Source organism: Doryrhamphus excisus, linkage group LG8, assembly GCF_037039965.1.
Source record: "Doryrhamphus excisus strain RoL-2023G ecotype Guam linkage group LG8, RoL_Dexc_Guam_v1.1, whole genome shotgun sequence".
Taxonomy (NCBI): domain Eukaryota; kingdom Metazoa; phylum Chordata; class Actinopteri; order Syngnathiformes; family Syngnathidae; genus Doryrhamphus; species Doryrhamphus excisus.
In genome coordinates this window covers 2,197,807-2,212,720 of record NC_136364.1, presented here as the reverse complement: position 1 = coordinate 2,212,720, position 14,914 = coordinate 2,197,807, and the positions used below count along the sequence as shown (strand labels likewise).

The 14,914-nt window shown below is 43.1% G+C and overlaps 1 protein-coding gene across 2 annotated transcripts in view; it reads left to right on the top strand.

Annotated features, from left to right (window-relative positions):
• Positions 1-14,914, top strand: part of cntn5 (contactin 5) — an 87,220-nt gene that overhangs the window by 18,979 nt on the left and 53,327 nt on the right. For both annotated transcript variants that reach the window (XM_058079846.2, XM_058079845.2), the window contains exons 2-3: positions 5,150-5,268; positions 14,194-14,403. In XM_058079846.2, the coding sequence (XP_057935829.2) occupies positions 5,214-5,268; positions 14,194-14,403 (265 nt within the window). In that variant the 5' untranslated portion in view covers positions 5,150-5,213. The remainder of the gene's footprint in view (positions 1-5,149; positions 5,269-14,193; positions 14,404-14,914) is intronic.

Sequence of the window (14,914 nt, the reverse complement as noted above, 5' to 3'; positions counted from 1 at the left end):
TTACTAGCAACTATTAGTCACTAATAGTAACTAATAGTAATTTCAAAGTAGGATCCTAAATCCTGTGGCTGGCAACACTTTTGGTGTGAAAGGCTTGAATAAAATGATTTGTATTCAACGGAAGTTAGTTTGTGGGAAACAAACGTGAACGTCGGTGTCAGCTCGGAGATGATCCCTCATGTTGTTCCCGTCCTTTTTGCTGTGAGACCCATTAAAGAAATCATTGGCATTTTTTTTCCAAACGCTCATGAAGACTTGTGCTTGTGTCCAAATGGGTCAGGGGCTCGGAGAAAGTGGATGGCTGTCACAGAGGCAGTCCATAAAAAGACAAAAGATGCTGCTTCACAGTGAGAAGTGTGGCCGTCTTCTTCCTGTGCTGACTGACAGGGTCTCTTATTTATGTGCGCTGATCTTCCACCCGTGTCAAGGAGGCTGATGTGTACTGTGGCAGCGCGCTAACTAGTCCAGCAGTCCGCTTGGCTGTGATTTATTACACAGACCCTCACCCCGTGCTGCCCGCCGCCTCTTTTTTTTTCTTACCAATTTTCCAGTTTTTTAAGGCATGATTGGATACAACTCCGAGCTCTCCATCCGAACGGAACATTGAGCATGAAGCAGCCTTGATGTGGGTCACTTCTTGCAACGTTGTATTTGTTGTCACACGATTCAACATCTTAGTTTGAACACTTGGAGATGCGAGGGTTGTGGATTGTTGTGGATTTTGTCACAACAAGAAACTACTGACAGGAAACTGCATCCTAAATATTACTTGAGAAGGGATCATAAAAACATCAAGACTTTTGTCACGCCAGCTCCTCCGTCATTTCAAACCGATTCAAACCGATTCCGTGTTTCTCAGGTTTCTTAACCGATGTGTTCAAGTGTGTCAAAAATGCTGAAATCATTTGGGATTGTTTATTTTTTCATGTCATACGGTGTGGGAGTTAGTGTGTCAAACTCTGGCCTCGGGGCCAAATTGGCCCCACGCTGCAATTTCAACCTGCCCACAGCCTGCCTGCTGTTTGGAAACCAGCACTAAGTTGTCCCGCCTCACGGACTTTAGCAAACACAGTACATAAATTACCCCGCTGCCATTTTGGAAACAATATGGTACATGGAATGGCATGGAATTCATAACCATTCTTAATAAAGGTGCCAGATTCAGACCAAAAGTCCAAATAATTGAGATGTTTTTGTGTTGATATCATATCGTGTAGGAAAGCAGACATGTCAAGCAAGAATGATCGGGCATGAAAAAATCACATCCTGTCCATGTGGGTGGGGGGTACTGTCGAGCTTGACTCACAACCTCAAGTCGGCTTTGAGTTTTGGCCCCTTGTGCAATTGTGTTTGACACCCCTGCTTTGGAAGGACCACTCGGGTGAGCTGAGGTGTAATTCAAGGTGTATGCTGCAGAGGGCAGTGATGGTTCCAAGCTGGGTTGGACTATCTGGACTTTCACATTCATCATTTTTCATTTTCCTTCACTATTCTTGTAACAGTACTTCCTCTTCTTTTGAGATTTCTTTCAATAGCCACGGTTAAACTCCTTTTCTGACATTCATGGGGACAATAGGCAAAGTTAAGGATGTTTTGTACGTCTCTGGATTGTTCATCATGGCTTCATGACGTCATCATCCAGCCTTAAAATGGCATTTTCATGTGATATTGGGTGTGTTTTCATCCATATGCAGAAAAGTTAAGTCCAGCTTAAGCCTATTAAACCCGCTTTCATATCTAGTAACTGCAGATCATTCAAATCTGATATACGCTCATTTTTGTACATGCAATTAGTGTGGCGTGTGCTGCTGCAGCATTTATGACACTTCAACATGTGAATATGCCACTCTGTTGAGTTTTAAAAGAAATGTCACAGCCCAAGTTCTGATTTATTTCCTAGTGGGGTTAGACTTGCCAAGGTCTGTGGGTGGATCTTGAATACAATGTTAAAGCAATGGCACTATTTCACGCTATGAAATTTACTTCTTTATTACTTGCGATAGAGAAGTCAAGGAGGTTCAAATTAAAGTTCAAGTCCTGTTTCATCAGACAGAAGTAATCACAGACTTGATTTGACACATGGAAACATTTTAACATACCTAACGTATATGTGCTGCAAAACGTGTGTCGGTGTGTTTTTGCTAGTTGCTGCAGCCTTCCTTCATATGCTGCTTTAATGTAATAGAAGATACTATACCACATTCATTTGCATAATATCCCTCACCTTTGGGTGCAAAGTGCAGGTTTGGATTGCACTATTCAAAGTCATAGCTATACCACCCTCTGTTCATCCTGATTTTTATTGCATTTTTAACTCATTTTTCTACTCATTGATCAGCAGTATTAATTATTGATACTCCCTTACTAAAAACACTAGGAAAGTCCACCTGCATTCTACAGTATTCCGCTATTTATTCCACAGACATACTGCTAGAAGTTACAGGATCCATTTTGGATTGAATCCTTCTAAATGAACCAACATCGGAATTGGATCGTATCGGCAACCACGGAAAGTGAATCGTTCGAATCGTTATTAAAATGAATTGGTACACCCCTAAAATATACACGTGTTTAGAATCTTTGGCTAGAATATTTTATATTTACATATCAAGTATATGTTAATATGTATTGTATATATTAAAGTATATATTAATATACACTGTCCTTATCTTATATTCTTTCTAAAGAAAGAAAATTAATTCAATAAACAAAACATATATATATATATATATATATATATATATATATATATATAGTTATTTGGTATGTTGTGTAAGTTATTAAATGCAGTAGCAGTACTACATCATCAATACATAGTTAATAAGGTTGTCTGAGAGATCCAAACAGATCATTTTTATCTTCCACGGTTCTTGTGTGGGCTCTCATTATATGTTGCAGGAGTAGCTAATATTTCATCCTGGAGTTTACAGGAAGGTGCAAGTTGCAGTAAAACAATTGCTAAGAGTGAGTGAGTGCGTTGCTAAGTATGTCCAAGGTAAAGTATTGCAGTAGTGCTGGTGCATTGTGGGAAGGAGACGTCAATGATTGATGAATGTGAGACAAGTCCTGCCGGATGTGGACATGTTCCCTCCACCCCCCGGTGATCCTCAACCATCCCAGTCAGACCGGAGAGAGACTGTTCTCTTCTGATGGAGCCATGCTTTTTTTGCTCAAGTGCTTCTTTGTTACCTCTTGCAGGGAGATGAGGGTAATAATACTGATTGGACAACACTGGTTATTCCTCAGCGTGGACAAACCAGTACACCCCATGTCGGAAGTGATAAAATGCTTTGTTGGCCATGCTAGCATTACGTGCAATACATGCCGTCAATGTTTTACAATCATTACATAAATGAACACTACTTCGCTAAATGTGTATTACATGTACCCAGGCCTTGGATATTCCTTCATTGCGTTATTTGAAAATATAGTTATAGTTGAAAATATATTTAGTCTGTGCTTAATTATTTTGTGTTATCCATCCTTCCATCCTTCCATTCATCCATCATCAATCCTTCCAGCCATCCATCCATCATCAACACATCAATCAATTCATCAATCCATCCATTCCTCCATCCATGCATGCATCCATCCATCCATCCATCCTTGCATCGCTCCATCCATCATCATCCTATCATCCTTCCATCATCAATTCTTTCATCCATCCATCATCCATCCTTCCATCATCAATCCTTTCATCCATCCATCAAGACCTCAATCAATTCATCAATCCATCCATTCCTCCTTCCATCCTTGCATCCTTCCATCCATCATCATCCTTCTATCCGTCCTTCCATCATCGATTCTTTCATCCATCCATCCATTCATCCATCATCAACTATCAATCCATCATCCATCCGTTCATCCACCCTTCCATCCATCATCAATCAGTCCATCCATCCATCCATCCATCCATCCATCCATCCATCCATCATCAACACATCAACCCATCATCCATCCATGCATCCATCCATCTTTCCATCCTTACATTGTTCCATCCATCATCATCCTTCTATCCATCCTTCCATCATCGATCCTTTCATCCATGCATCCATCCATCCATCCTTCCATCATCAATCCTTTCATCCATCCATCCATCCTTCCATCATCAATCCTTTCATCCATCCATCCATCCATCCATCATCAACACATCAATCCATCATCCATCCATCGATCCATCCATCATCAACACATCAACCCATCAACCCATCATCCATCCATGCATCCATCCATCTTTCCATCCTTACATTGTTCCATCCATCATCCTTCTATCCATCCTTCCATCATCGATCCTTTCATCCATCCATCCATCCATCCATCCTTCCATCATCAATCCTTTCATCCATCCATCCTTCCATCATCAATCCTTTCATCCATCCATCCATCCATCCATCATCAATCCTTTCATCCATCCATCCATCCATCCATCATCAACACATCAATCCATCATCCATCATCCATCGATCCATCCATCATCAACACATCAACCCATCAACCCATCATCCATCCATCTTTCCATCCTTACATTGTTCCATCCATCATCATCCTTCTATCCATCCTTCCATCATCATCCTTCTATCCATCCTTCCATCATCGATCCTTTCATCCATCCATCCTTCCATCATCAATCCTTTCATCCATCCATCCTTCCATCATCAATCCTTTCATCCATCCATCCATCCATCCATCATCAACACATCAATCCATCATCCATCATCCATCCATCCATCCATCATCCATCCATCTAGCGTGTCCTCGGTCTGCCACAGGCCTTCTCCCGGCTGGGCAAGCCCATAACACCTCCCCAGGATGATCCACCTCTTCTGGTTCCTCTCCATGTGAAGCATCAGCGGCTCTGCTATAATAAATTGCATATTGATGCATATTTTTCACTAATAATACTGCAGGCTGTAGTCAACCACAAAACAGCTGTCATTAATTCATTACTGAATTCATTTCAGAAAAAAGGCAATATAGCGAGGCAGCGATAACCCGACAGTGATACTGTAATCCTAACTGGAATAGTCACATGACCAAAGAAGAAACATAATGTGATCATTTTACCGGGTAACATTTCTACTGTGGTCTAGTCAAGCCCTGATGCATAGCGTGTGTGTGTGTGTGTGTGTGTGTGTGTGTGTGTGTGCAGGTGCAGCTTTAATGAAGAAGCACAACCGCTGACCTTTCTGCAGAAGGGACCCTGGTCAACAAGTATGGGGTCACCATGGCAACCCATTCTCCTCCTCTCAGTCATCAGTGGCCTTTCAGGTAAGAGAGGCACTTCTTAGTCATGCAGAATACATTTTATTTACAAAGAAAATATGATGTTTGAAGCATGCAGTGATGCACTGACTGAATGTCAATGTGGCGCAGTGGGGGGTGTGGGGGGGGGGGGCTGAGGAGAAAGAATATTACACCTTTACATATGGAGTCATGCTATCGCTGTTTTTGCTGCTTTTCTTCACACTTTGATTGATTACCGTGCATCTTTGTTTTTAGAATGACTCTATGGTGTTTTCCTAATGTCTTCTAATGTTCTATTTGCCTGTAAACATCTACACAGGGTGAAAAATTAGTATTTTGCATGGTGACGTATCTTACCTGTGCTTCATGGAATAAGACAAAAATACATTTCAAGGAAAATAGCACTCATGCTACCGCGATGCATGAGTGACTGATGTCACGCAAGCCTGCATACCACCGCGTACTTACCAAGTAACTTTAGATACAAACCCCAAATACGACCATTCCCACCCACATTCATGTACAATTTGGAGTGGCCAATGAAGCTAACATGTATGTTTTTGGAATGGGGGAGGAAACCGGAGTACCCAGAGAAAACCCACGGGGAGAACATGCAAACTCCACACAGAGATGGCCAAGGGTTGAATCGAACCCAGGTCTTCCTGATCTCATGACTGTGTGGCCTGTGCGCCAGACTGTTGATGTTGATTGAACATAGCAAAGGCCCTAAAATGGAACCTTGGGGAACACCTGTGAACAGTAGTAGCGTAGCGACTGCTGCTGTCATCCATACATTGATCGGTCTCCATATCAGCGGCCTGATATCACCCGGCAGTGATTCCTTCCCCTTCCACACGTGGTGAAAACAGATGAGAGCGTGGATCTACCAGCACCAACATGTCAGATGTTCGGATTCTCCTTGCTTGGTTAGTTTGCGGTTCTATTTCATGGAATGATGCAAACATCAACAGCATGCCCCCTACTCCAGAAAGCCAATGGGAGCGTCCCGAGTAAAGATAAGTGGGAGGAGCAAGGAGCCAGCAAACATAAGCAACCCCAATCTGCAAGTCCAGAACAGCGAGCAAAGACAGAGTAAGGCAGCAACGAGGACGGCATGAAGATGAGGATGGATGTGAGAATCCTACCAGACCGTGGTAGAAGGTGAGGACTGGAAAGCAGGCAGCAGATCCTGATAAGGAAGAGGAGCAATAAAGTCAGCAGAAAGGGAGTTTAGTCGCGACAGCTGTCACAAATGGGCCACTTCACACTGTTCCTCATGGCAGCAGCAAACCCCCCCAGGGTGTGATTATGTGCTTGCGTGTTGTGGTACTTGTGACATGAGGCCTGTGTAAAGGATTATTGGCCCGTTCTTCCCATCAAAGTAGCCCAAACAAGCCCGCTTGGAGGACAATTCCTCTTTTTTCCCTAATGATCGAACTCTCTCTCTCTCTCTCTCTCTCTCTCTCTCGGCTATCTGCTACTTTTCATGTCAGAAGATAAGCTCTCAGAGTCTGTGAGGGCAGCGGGACCCTCTCATGTTTAAAAAGTGGGCCGGCGAGGCCGGACGTCTGAGTCATTTTCTTCTTTCTGCTGCCGCCCGATGCTGATTGAACCACAGCGTGGAGCGTCCCTCCGAGGTGTCTCCATTTCATGAAAGTGGCGAGCAGGGAGTGGAGATGTGTCGTGCGGCACGGCTGATGCATGAGGCCACTTTGACCGAGGGCCAAGGAGTCGTTCGGCACAAATACGCTTTGGGAAATGGATGGATTTGGACGTACTGGCCATGAAGCCACTCCATTGCCGTGATGTACTCCCAGGGTCAGGTGCATGTTCACACGCGCTGTCATCCAATAGCAACGAGCCTGATTTAGCTCATTTAGCTTCCATCCTATCAGGTCACCAAAAGAGTTAAATTTTTACATTCTTTTATTTTAGTTTGCTTAGCTCAATTCGTAACATACATTTTCAAGAAAAAAAAAACAACCTTAAAATGGAAAGCAGGAAGTGAACAAATGTAACAGTTACTGATTGTAAAAGTACCAGATGGAGGGGTAGGATTTAATAAGCTTTGCTTCTTCCTACTCCTTTTGGACATGTGGAACTGTGAACTGATTATGGGATGCACTCAATTGTAATCCGATGCATGTTCAAATGAAATAAAACCATTACCATTCTTAATATTATTATTAGTACTGTGTGTAGAATGAATAATATGACACAATACTATATACAATCTGATGTTTTACAGTATTATATAATGATATAATGTATGATTATTATTGAATGTATTTTTCCTGTCTTTGGAAGTGTTGTTATTGGACGTGATGTTGTGATGCAAAAGAGTGTCTGAAAGGAGACCTGCGACAGAGATGGAGACTAGGTAGGAGGACCAAAGGCTACCTCAGCAAGATGGCATATATTTTTGGCGGCTCCAGCAGGGAGCGATGGACTTCCTCCAGCTGGCGGAAGCTCTCTTGCACGCCCCACGTTGGCCCAGGATATATAAAAGCATCTTTGGTCTTGGAGTTTGCTGTGGTTTGGAGCACACAGGAAGTGTTTGCTGATGCCAGTGCTGCTAAAAGAAGCTTTTCTGATGCGCCGTGCAGCCTGAAGCCAATTAGAGAAGCTCATGTACTGGAAGCTACAGCATGCTGGGAAAATGATCCACCTATTTGTCAAATATTTCTGATCTATGCATATGCAAATATCCTTAATATCAGCGTAGGATATGTATCCGTACAGCTGAATGAATCTAATACTGAGGAAGAAATCTTCCCAGCCAGGCTGAGATACATGAAGACGGTAAAACGGGGTAGGGGTCACATGTGAGTGACTGGTTAGCAGGGCAACATTTAAACAAGTGTGAGGGTGGGCAATGAAGCTTTTAGTGGTCTAGGAATGATTCATGGCTGCAGACTCCATAGAGGATATTTGGCTGAATAAATGGACTCCAGTCTAATCAGCTCAGTCAATAGAATCTCCCCCGTGAAGGTCTCCATTCATCTCACGCTCTATCTGCTAATCATTCTCGTCTGCTCGGGCCCCCGCCGCTGTCTCACCTACTTACTGTACGTTCTTCACATTCATTCCTGCAACCTTTCCTGGGGTCTGCCCCATGTGCTGCTGCAACGTGCACTCTTACTTGCACTCTTACGGATGGTCAGCATGCTAACATCCCCTGTCCTGTTTACTATATATATATATATATATTTGCCACACTTCAATGTTTCAGATCATGAAAGAAATTTAAATGGGGCCACCCTGAGAAGCAACAACTGCAATCAAGCCTTGGTGATAACTTGCAATGAGTCTCTTCCAGCGCCATGGGGGAATTGTTGTCATTCAGCCACATTGGAGGCATTTCCAGCATGAAGGTCATGCCACAGCATCTCAATAGGATTCAAGTCAGGACTTGGACTAGGCCACTCCAAAGTCTTCATTTGGTTTGGTGGATTTGCTGGTGTGTTTTGGATCATGGTCCTGTTGCACAACCCATGTTGCTTTCAGCTTGGGGTCACCAACAGATGGCCGCACATTCTCCTTTAGCAGAATTCATGCTTCCATTTATCACATCAAAACAGCCCCAGACCATCACACTACCACCACCAGATTTGACTCTTCTTTTTCTCAAATGCCAGATGGAATGGAGCAGTGTATTTTCCCGAAGGTCTTGGGGATCATCAAGATGTTTTCTGTTAAAATGAAGACCAGCCTTGATGTTCTTTTTGTTCAGTACTGGTTTTGGTCTTGGAACTCTGCCATACAGGCTGTTTTAGCCCAGTGTCTTTCTTATGGTGGAGTTATGGACACTGACCTTAACTGATGCAAGTGCGCTTCTTTTAGGCACTTTTTTGGAGGTTGATGTGGGGCCTTTTGTGACCTCCTTGAGTCGTGGCTGCACTCTTGGGGTCATTTTGGTTGGCTGGCCACTACTGGGAAGATTTTCCACTGTGCCATGTTTTGGCCATTTCTGGATAATGGCTCTCACTGTGGTTGGCTGGAGTCCCAAAGCTTTAGAAATACCTTTTCCACACTGGTAGAACTCAAATCATCATGTTAACAGAGTGGCAATCAGTTTTTCACACAGGGCCATGTAGCTTTGGATATTTTTTCTCCCTCCATAATAAAAAGTTTCATTTATAAACTGCATAAGGTTTAGTTGTGTTGTCATTGGCTAATATTTACATTTGTTTGATCATTGACAAACATGCAAAAAAATAAGAAATCAGGAAGAGTACAAACACTGCACTGTAAATGATAGATTTGTATCACCCCTTCATGAAAAAGTCACTTCTGCATAAAAGAGGCCTTTTAGGAGTTACAATCCTTTTTGAGGGAGGTGTAAAGCCCCCAGCTGGTCAACAATGGCCAGGAAATGAACGCTGTTAGTCTTTTTCAGCACAATCAAGGTTTCCCATTTCCTGAAAGGATCATCAGGATCTGTGAGGGTCGTTGGTGGTATCAGATGAAGCTAACAGCTTTCACCATGAGTTGGCTTTAATAGCCCAATACGAGAGCGTGTTGTATATGTCGGGATTAGCGTTAGCCTGCGGTGACCTTTGCGTGGAGAAGGCAATGCAGGCCAAATGAGGTATATATGAGCTCCGTGGATGTCCAGCAAATCACCGTGATGCTTGCTGGTGCTGGATTGGACTAAAAGGACGTAACCTTGAAAGGCGTCGTGTTAGTGAGAAGAAAAGCATGGCTGCTTACAAATCCATTTTGCCAAGAGGATTGAAGCGGAGCAAGGCTTTGTGTCAAAAATAACCGAACTAATCAGCACCCTCCCAGAAGAAAAACAAATAAATGTTGGCCCGCAAAGTAGAAATCTCTCTATCAGCAGTTTTATCAGAATGGGAAGTCTGTGACTGATGTATTGTCTACGTGGTGACATGCGCTGTTGTGTAGCTTTTTTTCTTAGCTGAGTTGCCCCGGTGGGTTGACGATGATTCCTCGCTTTACTTGCGTTGTGTCCCCGTGCGGCAGAACTTCATCCCATCCAAGCTCCTTACGAGTCTGAGCGCTCCCCACTGAGCCTTTTGCAATTTGTCTCCAAGCATTAAATGTTCCGCAGCACCATCTGTGCCCTCAGCGTTTGTTCTACCGTATTCAACGCTCGCCGCTGACATGAGAGTGTTTGTATTCTTGTGGTATTTCTCGTAGAACAAGACTCAATACGCCGCAGCCAGGCATCAATGCATGCACACAGCAATGCCGCTCTACGTTCTGTTCCATTTCATCAGCAAAGTCGTTCCTTGTGGAAACAGATTTTTCAGCTTAAATTCAGCAGGAAATAGCACAATGGCATTGAAGCCATAGAGGAAACATTTGTTACTTAAATGAGAATATGATGCTGGCATATTTACCATGATTTTTATATATGTGAGACAATCCACCATCTCAATCAGTCTGTTTATTGGTGGAAAACCATCAAATTTTGTTGTTGTTTTTTCAAACCGATACCCGTAACTGTCTTGCTTCTGAAGAATAACTTTTTTTTATATCAACTTTGTTGTTTGATTGTTATTTTCCCTCATCACGGAGCATTTGGTAGAACGAGCACACAACTATTCATCCTTTATTATATTGTATATATTTATCATTAGCATTTCATTGTCAATATTGATCATATATATGAGGTGTATTATGTATATGTATCAAATGTAAATGTATACATCAATGTATGTATTCAATAGGACTCACTTTGACCAAGATCATAAGCCAACCGTGTACACTGGGGGCTAATGCTAATGTTTGGCTTTTCATGCTAACGTATGGCTTTCCATGCTAGTGTTTGGCATTTCTTGCTAACATATGGCTTTTCATGCTAACTTATTGCTTTTCATGTTAAGGTTTGGCTTTTCATGCTATGGTTTGGCTTTTCTTGTTAAGGTATAGCTTTTCATGTTAAGGTATGGCTTTTCATGCTAACGTATGGCTTTTCATGCTAACGTATGGCTTTTCATGCCAACGTATGGCTTTTCATGCCAACGTATGGCTTTTCATGCTAACGTATGGCTTTTCATGCCAACGTATGGCTTTTCATGCCAACGTATGGCTTTTCATGCTAACGTATGGCTTTTCATGCCAACGTATGGCTTTTCATGCCAACGTATGGCTTTTCATGCCAACGTATGGCTTTTCATGCTAACGTATGGCTTTTCATGCTAACGTATGGCTTTTCATGCTAACGTATGGCTTTTCATGCTAACGTATGGCTTTTCATGCTAACGTATGGCTTTTCATGCTAACGTATGGCTTTTCATGCTAACGTATGGCTTTTCATGCTAACGTATGGCTTTTCATGCTAACGTATGGCTTTTCATGCTAATGTATGGCTTTTCATGCTATGCTTACATATGGCTTGTCTTACTAAGGTATGGCTTTTCATGTTAAGGTATGGCTTTTCATGCCAACGTATGGCTTTTCATGCTAACGTATGGCTTTTCATGCTAATGTATGGCTTTCCATGCTAACGTTTGGCTTTTCATGCTAAGGTATGGCTTTTCATGCCAACGTATGGCTTTTCATGCTAACGTATGGCTTTTCATGCTAACGTATGGCTTTTCATGCTAACGTATGGCTTTTCATGCTAACGTATGGCTTTTCATGCTAATGTATGGCTTTTCATGCTAATGTATGGCTTTTCATGCTATGCTTACATATGGCTTGTCTTAGTAAGGTATGGCTTTTCATGTTAAGGTATGGCTTTTCATGCTAACGTATGGCTTTTCATGCTAATGTATGGCTTTTCATGCTAAGGTATGGCTTTCCATGCTAAGGTATGGCTTTTCATGCTAACGCATGGCTTTTCATGCTAACGCATGGCTTTTCATGCTAACGCATGGCTTTTCATGCTAATGTTTGACTTTTCATGCTAATGTTTGACTTTTCATGCTAACGCATGGCTTTTCATGCTAACGCATGGCTTTTCATGCTGACGTATGGCTTTTCATGTTGACATGTGGCTTTTCATGCCAAGGTATGGCTTTTCATGCTTTTCATGCTAAGGTTTGTTTAGTAACATATAGGCATATACAGTACATGAAAAAAAGGTCACTTGAAAGGGAAGAAGGAGCTGGCTCCCCTACAACTGGCGCAACGTTCTGCATCAAGGATTCTGATATAGGAGGACACATACATATGTATATTGCCCATCCTAAAAATTCTCCATTGGCTGCCAGTCTCATTCAGAGAGATTTTAAATCACTTTTAGCGCCCTGCATGGTCAGGCTCCTTGTTATGTCAGTGACCTGATTCTGCCCTACACCCCTGTTTGCACTCTGTGGAGTCTGTGGAGCAGAACCTACTGATGGTTCCACGTACCCGTTTCCAGGCCAGAGGAGACCGAACTTTCTAGGCTGTTGCTGATCTTCCTCTCTCTCTGCGATCATTACACTTTGTTGATGTTTTTAAAACACAACTTCAATCGCTTTTATTTCGTAACTTCTCATTGGGCTCATGTGTCCACTGTTGTTTTTTTATTTTTGGGTTCTGAAACGGTTTTTACTCTTTTACTCTTCAAATGTTTCATTTGATTGGGAAACACTTTGGGACTTTTTGTCTGTGAAAGGTGCTATATAAATACATTTTACTTACTTAATATTTGGAGTAGAGAAGTGAATGAGGCATCAAATTAAAATTCAAGTCATAGTTCATCAGATAGAACTAATCACAGACTTCATTTGACAAATTTGAAATTTTTGTAACATTGCTAATACTAGCACTAGCATGCTCTGCTAAACTAAGTCAACCCAGCTAGTTTCCATACAGCCTACTAGCACTAGCATGGTCTGTTAAATTATGCTAACCCAACTAACGTCTATACAACCTACTGGCACTAGCATGCTTTGCTAAACTACGCTAACCCAGCTAGCTTCCATACAGCCTACTAGCACTAGCATGCTCTGCTAATCTAAACTAACCCAGCTAGCTTCCATACAACCTATTAGCACTAGCATGCTCTGTTAAATTATGCTAACCCAGCTAACTTCTATACAACCTACTGGCACTAGCATGCTTTGTTAAACTACGCTAACCCAGCTAACTTCCATACAACCTACTGGCACTAGCATGCTTTGTTAAACTACGCTAACCCAGCTAGCTTCCATACAACCTACTGGCACTAGCATGCTTTGCTAAACTACGCTAACCCAGCTAGCTTCCATACAGCCTACTAGCACTAGCATGCTCTGCTAATCTAAACTAACCCAGCTAGCTTCCATACAACCTATTAGCACTAGCATGCTCTGTTAAATTATGCTAACCCAGCTAACTTCTATATAACCTACTGGCACTAGCATGCTTTGCTAAACTACGCTAACCCAGCTAGCTTCCATACAGCCTACTAGTACTAGCATGAACCGCTAAACTAAGCCAACCCAGCTAGCTTCCATACAACCTATTAGCACTAACATGATCTGTTAAATTATGCTAACCCAGCTAACTTCTATACAACCTACTGGCACTAGCATGCTTTGCTAAACTATGCTAACCCAGCTAGCTTCCCTACAGCCTACTAGCACTACCATGCTCTGCTAAACTATGCTAACCCAGCTAGCTTCCATACAAGCTACTAGCACGAGCATGCTCTGTTAAACTACGCTAACCCAGCTAGCTTCCATACAGCCTGCTAGCAGTAGCCTGCACTGCTAAACCCATCAAGCTCTTTCTGCAGTTTTTAATGTACTTCACCCCCGGCCCTCTTAAATAATGTGAAGTACTCTTAAAAGCCAGTAGATGACGATTATATGTAGTTATGTTAAGATGGTGTTCAGCAATTAGCTGTTGGCTGTTTCTCTTCATTTGTTTTGTGGTCTTTAACTGTTGAAAGTGCGAGTGCTGCCATCAGCACACAATAATAACATAAAACTAATACTACTACTTGTACTATTACTACTACTACTAACAATAATGATAAGGTATTGTGTTGCTTGTTGTGTGTTGCAGACTTTGCACGAGCGGTGGGAGCACGGCCCATTTCCTACGCCGCCGTGTTGCGAATGAAAGCGGACAGCTCCTCTTCACCGCTCAGTCCCCGCTGGCGACCCCGCCAGCATCACGGCGGCACGCCGGCGCTGTCCGACTGGCCCGTATTTGCTACTCACCCACACCCGGCGGCCAGCCTGCTGGGCTCCCCGGAGGACTACAGAAGTGAAGGTAGCAGACTCCATCCACTCCTTTGATACAACTGTCCAATCAGCAACTTTTCAATAAGTGGCCCATATGAAGCATCAAGATGATTATGCCTTTCTTTCATGATCATCATCTGAGGGTTGAGATGCGGCCGTGTAGTGAGGCGCAGTGTGTACGGCTGATTCGCAAGGGAAGGCCAAGCGAGTGCTGCGAGGATCTGAAGTGTGATGGAATCAGCGAGCGTTTGGCGACGCTGCCGTGCGTCTTTGCGGCGCCAGCCCGGATCAGGAAGCGAATCCCGCTCATCCATCATCAGCCCGCTCGGGCCGCAGGGACTGCAGAGGGTCGCGCCCTCTGTGGAATTGGAAGAGGGATGGCGGCAGCGCGGCCGTCAGCATGGCGGCTGCAAATATGACGGATATCGTTGTCAGCCGTCGGGACGGTCTTGGCTAAGACGTCATAAATCTCGTGTACCACAATTCATTTAGAGCGCGTGCAATGACACACGGATCCGCTAATGCAGAATTCATCATAT